This window comes from Cygnus olor, chromosome 1 (genome assembly GCF_009769625.2).
Source record: "Cygnus olor isolate bCygOlo1 chromosome 1, bCygOlo1.pri.v2, whole genome shotgun sequence".
Lineage (NCBI taxonomy): Eukaryota > Metazoa > Chordata > Aves > Anseriformes > Anatidae > Cygnus > Cygnus olor.
The window spans coordinates 114,639,718-114,655,371 of record NC_049169.1 but is presented as its reverse complement, the minus strand read 5'-3'; the positions used below and the strand labels follow the sequence as shown (position 1 = coordinate 114,655,371).

Here is a 15,654-nt window from a genome sequence, read left to right as displayed (position 1 = left end):
GATGTCTTACAACATGATGAAAAAAGATGATGTTCATGCAATGTTTTTTTCAGCTTTATTTTCTGTATGAAATATGTTCCAAGCTTTTTTGCTGTATGGGTTGTAGTTCTTAGCCTGTTGCAAAAACAAATCATATGAAGTGCATCATCTTTCTGCAAATAAATCTGGTTTTACTGTGCTTAAATCTATTGTTAGCTGGTATTACTGCCATCAAGTGCTTTGCAGAAGTACTTGATACATATTTTAAAACAGAGGCTTTTTTTGTTTGTTGTTTCGTATAAGAAAAGTTATTTCTTAAAAATGGAAACACTATGAAAATAGCTGACTTTCTCATTTTTTGCATTAGATAATATATAATATTTTAATATATAATAATTTAGCATATGCAATATTATATATAATAATTCAGTAACATTTAATTTATAATAATCTCTTCTTGTTATCTGTTCTTTATAAAAAAACTTATAATTTGTAGAAATTTCCAGTTCTATTATCTGTATTTAAAATTTAAAACATTTTGAAACTGAAAACTGGATCTTCTTTGAACTGTAAGAAGTCAGAACACAAAGGAATTTATTTTAATTGATTATAATTCATTGCTATTTTGTAAAAATGAAACATTACTTCTCTGATATGATTTTCAATCCTCAAGATTTTTACAGTAGGTACCGATAGCTGGGAAAAGACTGACCTAGCAAATAATTCAAATTCCTTTTTATTCTACAGAGCTAGGAGAAATAAAGAATGTCACCACCACGCAGCCATCACTGGAGCTTGATGGTCTGGAAAAATATACCAACTACAGCATACAGGTGTTGGCTTTTACACGAGCTGGAGATGGAGTGAGAAGTGAACAAATTTTCACCCGCACTAAAGAAGATGGTAAGGAATAAAACAGTTTCCATTCCCACTTCCACAAGATGCTTGTATGCCTCAGGCTTTCAAAATAGTGCAAATATTGTATAGAAACAGCCAGAGTGATATTTCTGTCTGAAGGTTTTGAGTTGGGAGTGTGCAGAGAGCAGTCTGTACCCACAACTTTTAAAACAATCACAGTGTTTCCAAGACTCCAGTTGAGGTTAGCTAGAAGTTTGTAGATAATTCTAATGATGTGAACAGGTTTGTCTCTATTTTTGTCTTGAAATACTTCAGGATTTTATATGAGAATTTTGAGAATTTTTGAGTTGATTTATTCAAAATGATTGAAAATGGGGAAAGGTGGAAAGACTATTCTGGGACTTTCATGTATAACTTATATACATCTAAGACTTTCTTCAGTATAACAAAAATTTCCTCCAAACACTTCTTCTTTCAAAAGTAAAATCTTCTGCCATTTTTCATAGACAAGAGCATGGAAACTGTAAGTCCTAATGTTGAAAATTTATGAAATTCTTACTGGGAAAAAAAAAAAAAGTTTCATAAGCTCTTTCCTATAACTTTAGCTATGGAAATCAGTTCAGGTTGCCTCAGTGGGATGCCACATACTAGGCTATTTCTCAAGAACCAGAATTTCAAATTCAGGTTGTGTTTTCTCCCTAGCCCAATTAAATGCCTGGAAGAAGAAGAAAACAAACAAACAAAAACAAACAAACAAAAAAAAACACATGAGAATGCCCAAATACTTCAGTAAAAACTTTAGAAAATCTGGGTGCTATTACATAAGAATTTCTTGGCAGAAATAAACATTCACACAGTCCTAGCAATGAAGTTACTTCACTAATATCGGATAGGAAAATTCTCCAATTACGAAATTTTTTTCAAGGAAATTAGTCAATAGATTTTTCATTGTTACTCATCCAGTTTACTAGTCGTTCATGAACATACAAATATATTTTACTTTTTTTTTAATTACTTTTAATAAGATCTACAAAAGTGCCTAAAGGAGTAAATTCAGTGATTAACTGACTTGGTGAATGTTATGATTTTTTTCCAATAAAGTATTAAGGGATTCATGCTAAAATTTACATTCATTGGAAAGCTGTAGATGTAGTCGTATCCAGGGGGTATAATGCAAATCAAAATTGAACTTCTAAAGATTTTTCTCACATTATCACATTACTTATTTGCTCCTTGTTCTATTTTCATGTACTTAATAATTTCCACTACTTTGATCAAAGTTGTATTAACAGCAAAAACAGTCAGTGAATGTCTTATAGCTGAGAAATGTGAGGAAATTTAGGAATATAACAATGTTGGTTAATGTGTGTCTACTTCCAGCACTCACTAGATGTAGGCATCACTGAGATCCTGAATCAACTTGTAGTAATGGCTCTGTATAAAGCTGTGTTGAGATACTGCAGCTAGTCTGAAACTGCAAAGGACATCAAATGATCAGCCATAGACTTGTGTATCTTAAACCTGGAGCCCACCCTAAAGTCCTTTAACTAACTTGGTGCACAGGAGTCTTGTTTCAGGTGTTCTTGAAACACTTGATGATTGGAGGTAGATGGTGTTATCCCAAAGAAAAATCTAAAAAATAATAATAAAAAAAAGTAAAATATGGAGAATTGTATGATCACCTGCTGCATTTTCAAGTTACTTTTTTTTTTTTTTTTTTTCTTGAGCAGATCCCAGCAGGCAACTTTTCCCTAAATGTTCTCTGAATACAAAAGCTCTCACCCCAGAGCCTTGGGACTGGGACTTAAGCCATAGGCAGACATGGGGATTGCCCCACACTGCTCCAGAAGCTCAGGGGCAGGCTGTTCTCAGGGAGACATAAACCATGTTAGAGCCTCCCTGCAGTCAGCAAGAATGTGCTTGCTTTTCTACACCTTTGAGCAACATTGCAGCCTGTGTCATTATGTGTTAAATTGGCCTGATGGTCCTGCTGCCTTATGTTAAATTGGCCAGCCAATCCAACGCTGGGATAACACGTTTCCTGAAATCCTCAAAAAACCCAACTGCAGAGACAACCCCTGGGTCAACACTTTATGGCACATATGCAAAGCAAGTCATAAGGTCTATCTGTGAAGTCCGTGCACTGGTTCCTCACAAGTTAAAAACATGGTGCTACCAAAACTTGCCTGGGTGCAGACAACATTTTGTCTCTGTGTGAGGTTCCTTTGGCTTCTGGGATTGAACAGATGGCAGAAGTGGAGCCTGCAGCACCTCTGTCTCTTACCTGGGACAACAGATGAATGTTGTAATGCTCCTGAAAGTTTCCTGACACGTGACCAAGACCATCCACTTGCTCTAAAGAGGATCAGATATATTGCAGTCATTGCTGATGTTTACTAAACTTTTCTCTAAAGCTTGCAGTGCTGGGGACTCCATAGCCTCCCTAAATATTCTGTATCAGTTAGGGATGCACCATAATGCAATCTCCTTTGCTGCAAAGTGGGTTGGGTACTTCTCTCTGCCCTTCTGGCCAGGGATGCCAATGGAAAACTACCTGCTTTATAACAGTATTTCCTATTGGAAGTGTTTCTGTGTCCATTGCTCCCTCTCCCTGTCACATACACCATTCCATCTCCACTGATCTGTCGCCAGTTCAAAAGTTCTGAAACACCTTTTCTGAAGCCCCTCCCTTTTTTTTTTTTTTCATTTTTCTTAATCCTCTTCTGCATAGTTTGCTTCTCCCTAATTCCAGGTGGCTCTTTTGCACTCTCTCTTTCTGAGATCAGACAGGCCCTGAGATCTGGGAGACACATAGTCCCTGCCTGTGTTTGGCTGCTGTGCAACAGCTCATCTCTCATTTGTAATCCTTCTGGCAACGAAGCCAGTAGTTCAGCAGTAATTCACCCTGAGGCAGTGTGACTAACCTTTTCAGATGTTTTGTGATGCCTCACAGTGGTTCCACTCATCAAATCTTTTGTCCAGAAAAACTAAACTGAAAGGTGTTGCCAGAAAGTGCAATGATTTCATGTTTTGCTTCAGCTTCACAATTTTTTAAGAGTAATAAAGGTCTAGTATGGAAAATGCATAAAGGGCTGCCATTAAAAATAAGCTCAAGCCCAAATCCCACATCTAAACATCCTTTAGGCTATGGAAGTTAAATGGGAAAAGAGCATTCAAATTGCCAAAGTATATGCATCTAACAGGTGCCTCAGTCCTCAGGAAGAGCAGGCATTTCTTCTGTAATCTTCTGTGAAAAAAAGAGGCTCCTGTGGAGGATTATTCCATAGGCCTAATTTCAGTAGGCCTAAAAGATCCTGCTCTAAAATTAGTTTTGAGTAGCCTCTCATCATGAGGAATATAAGTAACTGAAATCTTAACATAACTTAGATATGGAAACCTTGTAGTTCTGCTCCCAGACCTCTTCTAGTTAAAAGTATGACACAAGATATTCCACCCTCCTCTAATAAAAGTTTGTTAATCTGAGACATTTTTGAGTAGTTTCCAAGCCCTCTGCATCATTATTACTATGAGGCCATCTCACACCATTGATTTCTTTTCCTTTTTTCATTTCCTTTAGATTAGGGGAAACTTTTCATTGTAAAATCAATGGTGCAGCATGTTCCCTTGCCACTGTTGAAAGGCAGATCGTAGCCTCCTGTTACTTCCCTGCTGGTGTTCAGCTTAGAGATATCAGCCCAAAATTTCTTTAGCAGGCCCAAAGTCTCCAATGTGGCAAAATAAGCATGTCCCAGGGAGTAAAGCAGTCAGCCTGGGTAAAATTAATTTAATGCTTCAATTTTATATAACATTTGATACTGATTTTAGACACCAGAGGTCAGACACCACTGCTGATCTGCTTACAAAATGGGAATAGTTGTAGCAAATAGTAGGAAAGGAGCTTTCTTCTAAATGTGATCATATTTGGGCTTTTTTTTTTTTGCCTTTTTTTTGCCTTTTTTTTTTTTTTATCCCCATTAGCCTTCTGAAGAAGAAACTGCTTTTCTAAAAGTCCCTTCTGGCAGAAAAATAAGTGAAGTGGAAATGTCCAACTTTTAAGAACTGATTTTGGTATTGTCACTTTGCACAGAGTTTCTAATAAGCTGGTCCTCTTCTTCATCTGAGGACTTATTTTTCTAAATCATTGAAAATTGAAATAGTTCTTCAAATTCTCTTCCTCTCAGTGTTCAAAGTATGGTCTCAAAAACTACCCCACTTGGTGGTGATGGGCGTGACAAATTCCCTCTGGTTCTGCACTGCGAATGAAGTATTGTGAAACTGTATTTGAGAGAATGAATTTGTTTCCCATACAAGCTGGACACATCAGCCAACAGCTTGGCTGGCAGGAGCACTTCTGATTTTGTACGGAAGGGAGTAGTGGAGGACATGGCCTCCAGAGCCCCATCCCAAGGAAAGCTTCCTGCAGTTGGCAATTTTTCCTGGCACAGGTTGCTTTTGATTTAGTGCCTGGTAGAGGTTTATGTGATGCAGGAGGATGCATGTTTCTTTTTTACATCAGTTTCTTTTCAGAGATTGCATATCATATCTATCTGTTTTATTTTCAGAGATCTCTGACTTTATCTTATCGACTAACAAAAGAAAGTACAAACCAATAAGTGATCCCCTTGTCAACTGGCAGAATTTGGTGGGAATGGTCTAATTAATAGAGGCCAGTTTAGGGGGAATGAGGGATGGACAGCATCTGTGAATGTATTTTAGCTAGTATATATCTAAATTGCAGATGGAATATTTATACGAACATAGACACTACTGGAAAAGGTCAGGATTTTATTTTGTTTTGTTTTTCTTAAATGTAACATTGCATAGGATGGTCTTGTGTGGTACAAAACCTTTTAAGGAGCAGGGTTTGGTTTTCTGATATATTGGTGATATCACTCTTAAAAGCACAGCATTTAGTGCAGTTGCCTCCCTGCTGTGCAGTACTGTGAAGAAAAATGGTGATAATCATCTCACTGCTTATGAAAACGGGAATGAGAAAGTTCCTGGAGCTCCTCCCCATTATCCCACACATCTAAATACACTGTTCCCTGGACTAGTTGTATCAGTATAATTGCTTTTCTCTGCGTTTGCATTTCAGTTGCAGTGTCACGAATACAAAGTGTTCTCCTCCACATGAAAGCTGTATGCTATTTCTATGTCTCTCAAAGCCTTGTTAGCTGGAGAATGAGAATTTAAAATCTTTGATTTTAAATTTGCCAAATCTGCTCTGGAAGAAGGAAAAGTCAGCTAAAAGCAGTTCTCAGTGCTCACCCCCGTTTTTTCTCCAGCTTCTTATCACTGTTTTACCCTTAGTGACCAAAGGAAAAAGAATCTCGTATAGAACACATTTAGCTTGTCTTTTCTGGGATCTGTGGGAATTAGTATTCTAAATAAAGACCTGTGTGGAGCTCAATGAGACAGCCCAGGTCTCTTACTACTGAGGTCTCAGTATGGCTGAGCAAAGCTACAGGGTGCAATGAGAGAAAATGTTTTGTTAGGATAGAAATATGTTTCTTTTCTCACCAAGGAAAGGTAGGCACCACATTTCCCCAGCACAACTTCTTCAGATTTGAAAGGAAACCATGTTTAGTAAAAAACGTTTCAGCCAGTGCTGCGTTAGCTCATAATAGTCTTGTTTAGGTCAAGGGAATGATGATGAACAATGACTTTACCCTCTGGACTGAGGACAGAGGTGCTCTGTAAGACATCAAATGAAAGCCTGCAGAATTCTTGCCAATGAAATATAAATGCTTCCTCACACGCTTTCATTTCCGCATGTGCAACATAGCAAACAAAGGTACTGCAACAAAAAGAAAAGTAATAAAGGAATATTTGGAATAATTTCAGCAGCACTGCCAAAACTGTTACCCAGTTCCAGTCCCTGCACCAAAAAGGTGGAAAGGGTCCTCAGATTAGAAAAGGTTCAGAAATTTGACTATATGGCTTCTTGAATTCTTTCTAGCCTCCCTTTCTGCTAGTCTGTATACCAAACAGAAATACTGTCCAATGACAAGTAATATCTTCCACATGTGTCCATTGACTGGAAAATGCTAGATGAATACTGAGTTAATCCCTCAACAGCTGACAGCCACGACCAATTACCATCAGAACCTGTCCCTATAGATCACACCCTAATTTAACAATAAATTACTTTAACCTCATACGTCTATTTGCAGTGATTTCCAGAAAACATTACTAACCGTAAAGGAATCCTCCAGTGGGTTAAGTAATTACCCTGGAGAGCTATCTTTCACTCTTCAGCAGCGGGAGCAAATAGCATTTCTAATGAACTGGGTATAAATAACAAGTTGAATGCTGTCAAGCATCAATATTTACTCTGCATTGGATAGAACTGCTAACTGAATTAGCCCCTTTGCAGCAAGGGGCTGGGTTTGCATGCAATTATAATCATGACATTCTCACTTGACGCCTTATTAGCTGTTTCAACACATTATAAATAGAAAATGCATATTCAGAAATGTTGCACTGACTGGTGCTTATCCATCAGTTTTCTTGCATCTTCCACTAGTACCTGTACAGACATAAAATTGAAGGTTTCTTTATATGATTTTTACAGTCTGAAATAGTTAGCTACATAGCTAAGCAAAGTTAGGTCCCAGACAGTCTGACTTCTCCTTATAAGCAAATTTTTGTACCAGCATAATATCTATTTATTTAAATGAGGTAGAACAAAGATTAAGGACCACCTATAAAGATGAGCTTGCTGGACGAGGTTTTGTCTATCTGTAGTACACAATCAATGTTCTCAGTTAATGTAGAGAAAGTTGATCAAGCTCTGGAATTGTTATTTTACTGGAAATTCTAATGTTCTGCTTGTTTTATTTGAAATTTAACAAAAATATGAAATTCCTTATGACCCAAAATGTCTGCAGAGAAGAGAATCCATCAAAATGTTTCACTTTGTCTGTAATACCACATGTAATAATTTCCATGCAACATACCTATTTTAATACTTTGCCATAAATATTCCACATGTGCAATACTAAAATATCTTCCAAATTGTTATGATTGTAAGTCTATTTTAAAATATTCTCCTGTTCAGATTTTTTTTTTTCTGGGAAACTTTATTTTACCCTTCCTATTTGGTTTAAGTATAAGCTTATATGTATGTGTAACTTCATGGGTATTCTAGCATGCAGGAATTTTGTTCACATACAGGAGCAACTACAAAGTTAGAGAATATTATAGAGCATAACATAAGCTTGAAAAATAATATATGCTCATGAATTTAAAGTCCTTCCCAAAGTGGAAGTCTGCGAAGAGTTAGGATTATGTACCAAGAATTCAACATTTCCTAGTTTAAGTATTTTCCAGTTTCAGAGAATTGTTTTTTCTTTTTGTCAGTTTTCAATATCTTATAAAGATAGCTACTACTAATAGCAAAATAAATATGTGCTCACATACTGCAGTGTTAGATACAGGTCTGAGCTGTTGAGGGCAAGGCTAGGGGAAGGAGACTGTGAGGCCATATGGCTGCTCGCACATTATGCTACTGGGTGTACCTGGGTCACATCAGGCAGTGCTAATTGCACAGAACTACAGCTCGTTTGCTCTCCACTTCATTACATTCACAGCTCTACTGTGTATAGCCATTAAGCTGTTCACATGCCTATTATTTATACAGCATATAATCATTTGGCATGAGTCATTCCTTCAAAATTGAGCTAACATTTACAGTATTATGTTGTTTGGCGATTTTCACTGGCCACAGATGATGCAGTTTCATGTATGCAGGATGGGGATGACGCTACACAGAAGTTTAACTGTCAGTGGCAGCTTCTTCTTTGGGGCCCTCTGAAGCAGAGGCTTTCCCCTCCTTCTAAAGGAGAGGCTTTCTCCTCCTACAGATAGGGGAATAACCCTTCAAACCCTCTCCTCCAGCATGGGCAGTGTGGAGGCTGCTTCTTAGTGCAGGGTGTCCCCCTCAATCCAGAGGGGCAGGGTTACCAAAGCAGCATACTTCTCCAGCCCTCTCTAACACAGCTTTTTTCTCCAGTTCCAGGTCCTCCTGCTGGTGTTAAAGCAGCTGCATCTTCAGCCTCCACTGTCTTTGTGTCCTGGCTCCCTCCCCTCAAGCTCAATGGCATCATCCGGAAATACACCGTATTCTGCTCACACCCCTATCCCACGGTAAGTCCCACAACACAGCCACAGAAAGGCTGCACAGATTTGCAGAGCTAAAACTGTATTTGCAGATGTTCAGTGCTTGATATTTTCTTTGTCACTTACTTTCTTGCCGTTTGCTTTTGTTGAGTTTGGTGGCGCTTGTTTTATTTTGTTTTGTTTGTTGTTGTTGTTTCCTCTAAGAGTAAAGGGGGATTCTGGGGCTAAGAAGTTGGTTTATTTTTTCCCACCTATCAAACTTTTACAGTACTTAAAAGATATTGCAGAGTGCTGACTTACAAATGTTTCCTAAACAGGATCAGCTGCAAGCTTTGTAGAGCTCTGTTGTATCTGGAAACATGTATTTAAGCTCCTAATTGCTGAATTGGATTAGTGTTTTCATCTTAGTTTCCTACCCTTTTGGCCCGGGTATTCATGCGTGAAGGAGCATAATGACTTATGAACAAACATATTTGCTTGTGAATAAGCTTATTTGTGGCAGGAGTATTTGCTCATTCTAGGTTTACACACTACTACTTTCTGAGAATGCGATGAGAAAAATTGAATCGATTATCTGGCATCTCTTTCTCTGAATCACAAAAGACTAGCTATCATTAAAGACAAGGGTCAACTGTTCTTTTTAAATAGCAATGCATATTTATTTTAATATGCTTTGACAAAGAGTGTATTTAGGTTTTATCCAAGCTTTTGATTTAGCTTTTAAGTAGGGCTCCCCATCAAATGTAGTTTGATGCAAGTTGCAAAATGCAATCTTAGTTTAATAGACAATAAAGTTATTGTTCCACAGCTAGTAAGAGTTTGACAGGAAACTTCCAGTTGTGCCTCAGGATTGTTTCCAAAGCTTGCTGAGACAGTAGAAGGCCTGAGGTATGTCTGCATGGCATCTTGCAGGCAGACACAGGCTCACCCAGCCCACTCTTCTACCAAGTGAACTAATTCAGAAAGTACTCAAGGAGGGATGGAATGAAAACCACGTGTGCACTGATGGCTAAGCTCAAACTCATACATTCTGATGTAAACAGGGTTTATTGGTCATTTATGAAGCTCAGGACTGGAGGTCATTGCTTTATTTATGATTTGGGAGTGCTGATTCCTAACTCTATTAATTTAATAATTGTAACAGTGCAAACCAAAATGTCTTGACTGTACAGTTAAAGTGCAAACTGACCAGAGATTTTTCTGTCATGGCTCATCCACTTCTATGGCGTGCAGTCGGTTAGAGATCACATTTTACAGAACTGGACCTTGCTTTTAGGGCTCTCATCAGAGTGGAAAGTAAATGCTTCACCAGTGGTTGGAAGGAACGCCAGATGGTGCTGCTGGCTCGTTAGCTACTTAACCACACAGAAAGCTGCAGTGTTTCTTTTTTTTTTTTTTTTTTTTCCCAGTATATTTACATCACCAGGAAGATAAACTTTCTACCTGCACATTTGCTCTCCAATTTGCTGCTCTTTCATCTATAGAACTACCTTTTCATGACTACTTATTGTATGGGTACACTTTGGAGTACCTCAGAACAAAATGTGATAGATGATGACAGGAACACTTACCTTTTTTGCTTGACCTGTACTGAATTCTACTTGTATATTTTTGTGATGTTCATTACAGGGTGATGAGAGGTTGTCATTGTATTCCATAGCCCACAGTAGAAGCACTTGGAGATGTTTGTGGTTTTTATTAATTACTGGTATATACTTATATAGCTATCCTACTGGCTCCCTGTGTGCTTGAATGGGTGTGTGTGTGTGTGTGCGCATTTATATCTGTGAAGACAGTCCCTGTACTATTTCTTAGTAGTGTTTCACAGATCAGCATTAAGGGAGGCTTTACAGAGCTGGTCTGTATCAGTCCTGTGTCATGAGCAACGCAGTGATCATACTCAGTTATCTGTTTTCAGATACCAGGTTGCACTTATCTCTAAATGCAAGACTGCAGGACACATTTAACACAGGACCCCCCACCCACAATTTTATTTCTAACAAAATGCTTTGTTATCTTTCATCCATAAAAGTATTGTTAAATAAAAAAAAAAAATTAGTAGAGTTACTTTATGAGCTAGTTTTACAGTGGAACAAGTCTGCTGCAGAGGTGCTTACATGCCAGCACTCTTGTGCAAGTGTGGTCTATGTATCCCATGGAAGTTCTTGTATTCACTGTTCATAGAGACAAGCAGCTGACAGAGAAAATGGCCTTAAATTAAGTTGGGGAGGGGAATAAACAGAAGACCTATTTCCTTATCAATTCTCCTGCCACCATAGATTTTAAATGTTGTAGTTGGAGGCATGGAGCTATATAAAATTCCTGAACAGACTTCTTCCCTCAGTCAAAGCCTTAGTAGCAAGATAACTTTGCTAAATATCTGCCATTTAAATAGAAAGCAGCACCGGTGAAGTGAAAGAGAAAAGAGCAATGGTAAATGAAAACTTATGGGGAAGTTATCATCTTTGCAGATTAAATTTTACAAACAGTATGCGGCTACTGAGAACAAGTCAGTACAGTACATTTCAGACAATGTTCTTTGGCTAACAAGATGGTCAAAGTTCCTTTACATAAAAATGTTCTTTTGGTATTTATGTCACCATAAGGAAAACAAATTAACTCTGTTGGTCATATTGTGCACATTTTTACTACAAAGGACAACCCTCACATGACCTTGAGATACTCTAAGACAAAGATTTGCTGTCTCTTGCACAGTTCAGTTTGCTTTGCAAGGGTAGAAGCTAACAAGACTTTTGCTGCCCCTGTTTAACTATTTTGAATCTCAAGGATAATATCTGCCTGGTGTGGTTCAAGAAGCAAGAATGATTAATGTGTGGAAAAATAAAAATTATTCTCCACTGCAGTCTATTCTGTAGGAAAGATAAACAGCAAGCAAGGATCCAATATTACCCTGTTTATATGTGTTGCCTATATTATTATATAGGCATTATTAAATATAACTTTCTCTTTTTTATTCTACAAATACAGAAAAAATACAGAGCTACGAGTACTGATGTATTTACATACAAGCTGTCAGCTAGCCCTCAGTGCTAATTGAGTTAGATTTCTCTTTCTCAGCCTGGAAAATTGCAGTCTCGGGACAGTTAAAAAGCAACATGGAAAGAAACCTGGCATGTGCTCAAGGTAGGAGAACAAAGGTTCACTGCTGCAGGAAGGGCTGGGAAACATTGCAACAGATACAGAAAGCAGGGAGAGGTTAAGACACGAGTAAATATAGATCAGCTATATAATTAGAGTGTCAACAAACACTATGGCATCACTCAGTCAGAAATACACTTTAAAATCTATTTTGCTCCCTTGATTAGAAAAGTGCTCTCGTTGTTTTTGTGGTTGGGGTTTTGCTTTTTTGGGGGGAGGGAGGGTTTTGTTAGACAAGCAGTGATTCATTCATCAGTTGTTCACTCACAGGATCAAACCCATTAAATGGGCTTATCCTGGTGGTTCCAATGAAGCAGGTCTTTAAACTGTGCATCGGTCTTCTGCTACCTCTATGTGATGCCTAGAGATTAATGGAAAGGAGTCATGTAAGTAGAACTGTGCTATAAAAAGACAATAAAGGGAGACTGCTTTCCTTCTCAGTGATTTTCCTTTTCAGGATACCGTCAGTTGGTTCTTGTCTTCATTCCACTCATATTAAGATACGGAAAAAGATGACCTCTCTATCACTCTCTGATTTCCTGGTAGTGAAAGCTAAAAGCAGAACTTGTTTAGACAATTGTGCATAGAAAACGTTCTGATGTGAAAGACATACAATTCTGCCAATGGCCTAAAATGCCATACTTGTTTTACTGGAGTCTTTCCCACTGTGTAACTGAGGAGACATCTTGGTGGCATTCTAATGTATTTCTTTTTCTCAGAGAGTTGCGCGTTATCTCTGTTGGTGTTTGGTTTCAGTTATTATATATGTATCTTGCACGGAACTGGACTGCCATTTTTAATCTTTCATAGAATAATAGGATAATTTAGATCAGAAGGTACTTCTGGATTTGACCTAGTCCAACACCCTTCTCAAAGTGAGTTTAATTACATCAGATTGCTCAAGCCATTTCCCATGTTGAAAATGTTTCCCACCCTGCAGCTTTGTGAAGAGCGTGGCTTCGTCTTCTGTGTGTCATCTGATCAAGCATGTGTAGGCAGCAATACAGTCTCTCCTGAGCCTTGTCTTCTCAAGGCTGACAGACCCTGATGGCTCAGCCTGTCCTGGTATATATGTCCTGTGCTCCAGCCTCCTGACTATCCCCTGGCAACCCTGTTCTGTACTTGCTCCAGTATGTACATGTCTTTTTTCTTTTCCTGGAGAGCCCAAGACTGGACACAATACTTAGATGCAGTCTCACAAGTGCAGAGTGGAGGGGAAGAATCACCTCCCTGGATCAGCTGGCCTGTACCATTAGGAATGAAGAGCTGCTAACACCAGGCCTGTTTGTCTGCAGAGCTGCCTCTTGGACGTTTGGCCACCAGGTAGTGCTGGTTCATGGAGTTATTCCATCCAAGATTCGGGCCTTTGTATTTGATCTTTCTGAACTTCATGAGTCTCTGATCAGCCTGTCTAGGTCGCTCTGAACAACAGCCCTGTTCTCCAGCATATAAAATATTCCCCCCAGTTTTGGGCCATTCACTTACTTGCTGAGAGTGTACTCTATTCTGTCACTAATGAAAATATTAAACAGTATTGGTCCCAAAAAACAATCCCTGAGGGATGCTAGTAATTACTGTCCTGCACCTGAACTTCGTACTACTGATCCCAAGAGTGTGGACAATTTTCCATTCAGCTTTATTGTCCGCTACTCCAGCTGGTATTTCACCAGTCTGGTGACAAGGAGGCTACAGGAGACTTGGTCAAATACCTTGCTAAAGCCAGGGTACACAACATCCACTGCCCCTTGTTCACAGTGCAATTCACCTTGTCATAGAACGCAATCAGGTTGGTTAGGTGTGATTTGCCCTTGGTAAATCCAGATCAGTTGTTCCTTCCCCTCCTTCATGTGTTTAAAAATGGATTCTAGTGGGATTTGCTCAATAACTTTATCGGGTCATTGAGACTAGGCTGACCAGCCTGTAGTTATCTGGATACTTTTTCTTGCACTTCTTGAAGATGAACATGGCATTTACCTTTTCACAATCTTCAGAAGCTTCCTCTGATTGCCATGGCCTTTCAAATACAACCAACATTAGCCTCACAATGGCATCAGCCACCTCTTTCATCACCTTCAGATACATCCCATTTGGTGCTATGGGTTTCTGTATGTCTAATTAAGTGATTCTTAAATGCTCCCTAACTCCCTTTCCCTCTACTATGAGTACAGCTTCACTCCCACATACTGTTTGAGGAGATTCAGTGATCTGGAGATCTGAGTGTAAACTTTACCAGTTAAAACAGAGGCCAAAAAAAAAAAAAAAAAGCATTGACTACCTCAACTTTTTTTCCAAATTCTTTTTCACTAGTTCCCCTGCCTCACTGAACAGTGCACCTAAACTCTTCCTAGACTTTCACATGCTGCTTAATTACTTAAAGAAACCTTTTTTGTTGCCCTTCATCTGCCTTGGTAATTTCATCTCCATCTGAGCTTTTGCTTTTCTGATGTTATCCCTACAAATACAGTGTGTTTGTCTTCCTCCCAAGTAGCCTGTCCCTTTTTTCACCTTCTGTGTAATTCATTTTTGTGTTTGAGCTCAATTGGGATCTATGGCCTTCTGCCAAACTTTCTCAACTTCTCATATGTTACAGAAGACCATTTCTGCATTTTGAGGAGATAGTCCTTAAAGACCAGCCAGCTGTCCTGAGCCCCTTTACCCTCCAGGACAGTTTCCCATGAGATCATTTCTCTGAGGATCTTAAACTCAATCCTCCTCATCACCTCAGCCAACGCTGTCATAAACCTTCACATTTTCAACCAGTTCTTCCTTGTTTGTAGGCAACACGTCCAACAGAGTATATCCACTAGCCAGTTTACAGATCACCTGCAAAAAGAAATGGTCTTATAATGCTCTAGAAATCTCCTGGGTTGCTTGCTTCCAATCATATTACCCATCCAGCAGTTTCCACTATGATTAGTCACTTACAAGTGCCAAGCCATGTGCTTGTGGGGCTTTGTTCAGCTGCTTAAAGAAGGCCTGATCTGCCTTATCTGTAGCAGACACCTACTGTAATATCACCAGTACTGGTCTGTCCTCTGATCCTGCCCCCAAGACAGCATTCCATGTATTCATGACACTCCTTTACACAGCAAGCAAGATGTCCTTCACACATTCCCAGACGTCTTTCCTGAAGAGTCTGCATCCCTCCTTTGCAGCACACCAATCATGAGTGCTATCCTACCAAGTAACCACAATCTCAGTGAGGTTGTAGCTCTGCAATTATGCACAGACTTCTAATTGTGTATTCTCTAGAGCTACATGCAGTAGAATACAAACATATTAAATGGTCCTAAGCCATGCAGCTCTTAGAGGAGAAAGGTCAGAAGCTGTCCTATCATGTTGTCTCCTACACATATCTGCTTTGTGCCTTGTACTCTTACTTCTCTGTTATGGTAACCCTCCTCAAGCACACCTACTTTGAAGTCCCCTTCACTAAGTTAGCAAGCTTGTTTGCAAAGATGTACTTTCCACACTTTGCCAGGTATACTTCATCCCTGCTTAATAGCTCTCACTCCTTGAGGAGAGTCCTGTAGTTGC

At 38.9% G+C, this 15,654-nt stretch overlaps 1 protein-coding gene across 1 annotated transcript in view; it reads left to right on the top strand.

The window, feature by feature from the left end:
* The window catches only part of DSCAM (DS cell adhesion molecule), a 475,090-nt gene that overhangs the window by 384,015 nt on the left and 75,421 nt on the right, over window positions 1-15,654 (top strand). The window contains 2 exon segments of the mRNA XM_040530051.1: window positions 727-882; window positions 8,852-8,985. Of these exon segments, the coding sequence (XP_040385985.1) occupies window positions 727-882; window positions 8,852-8,985 (290 nt within the window).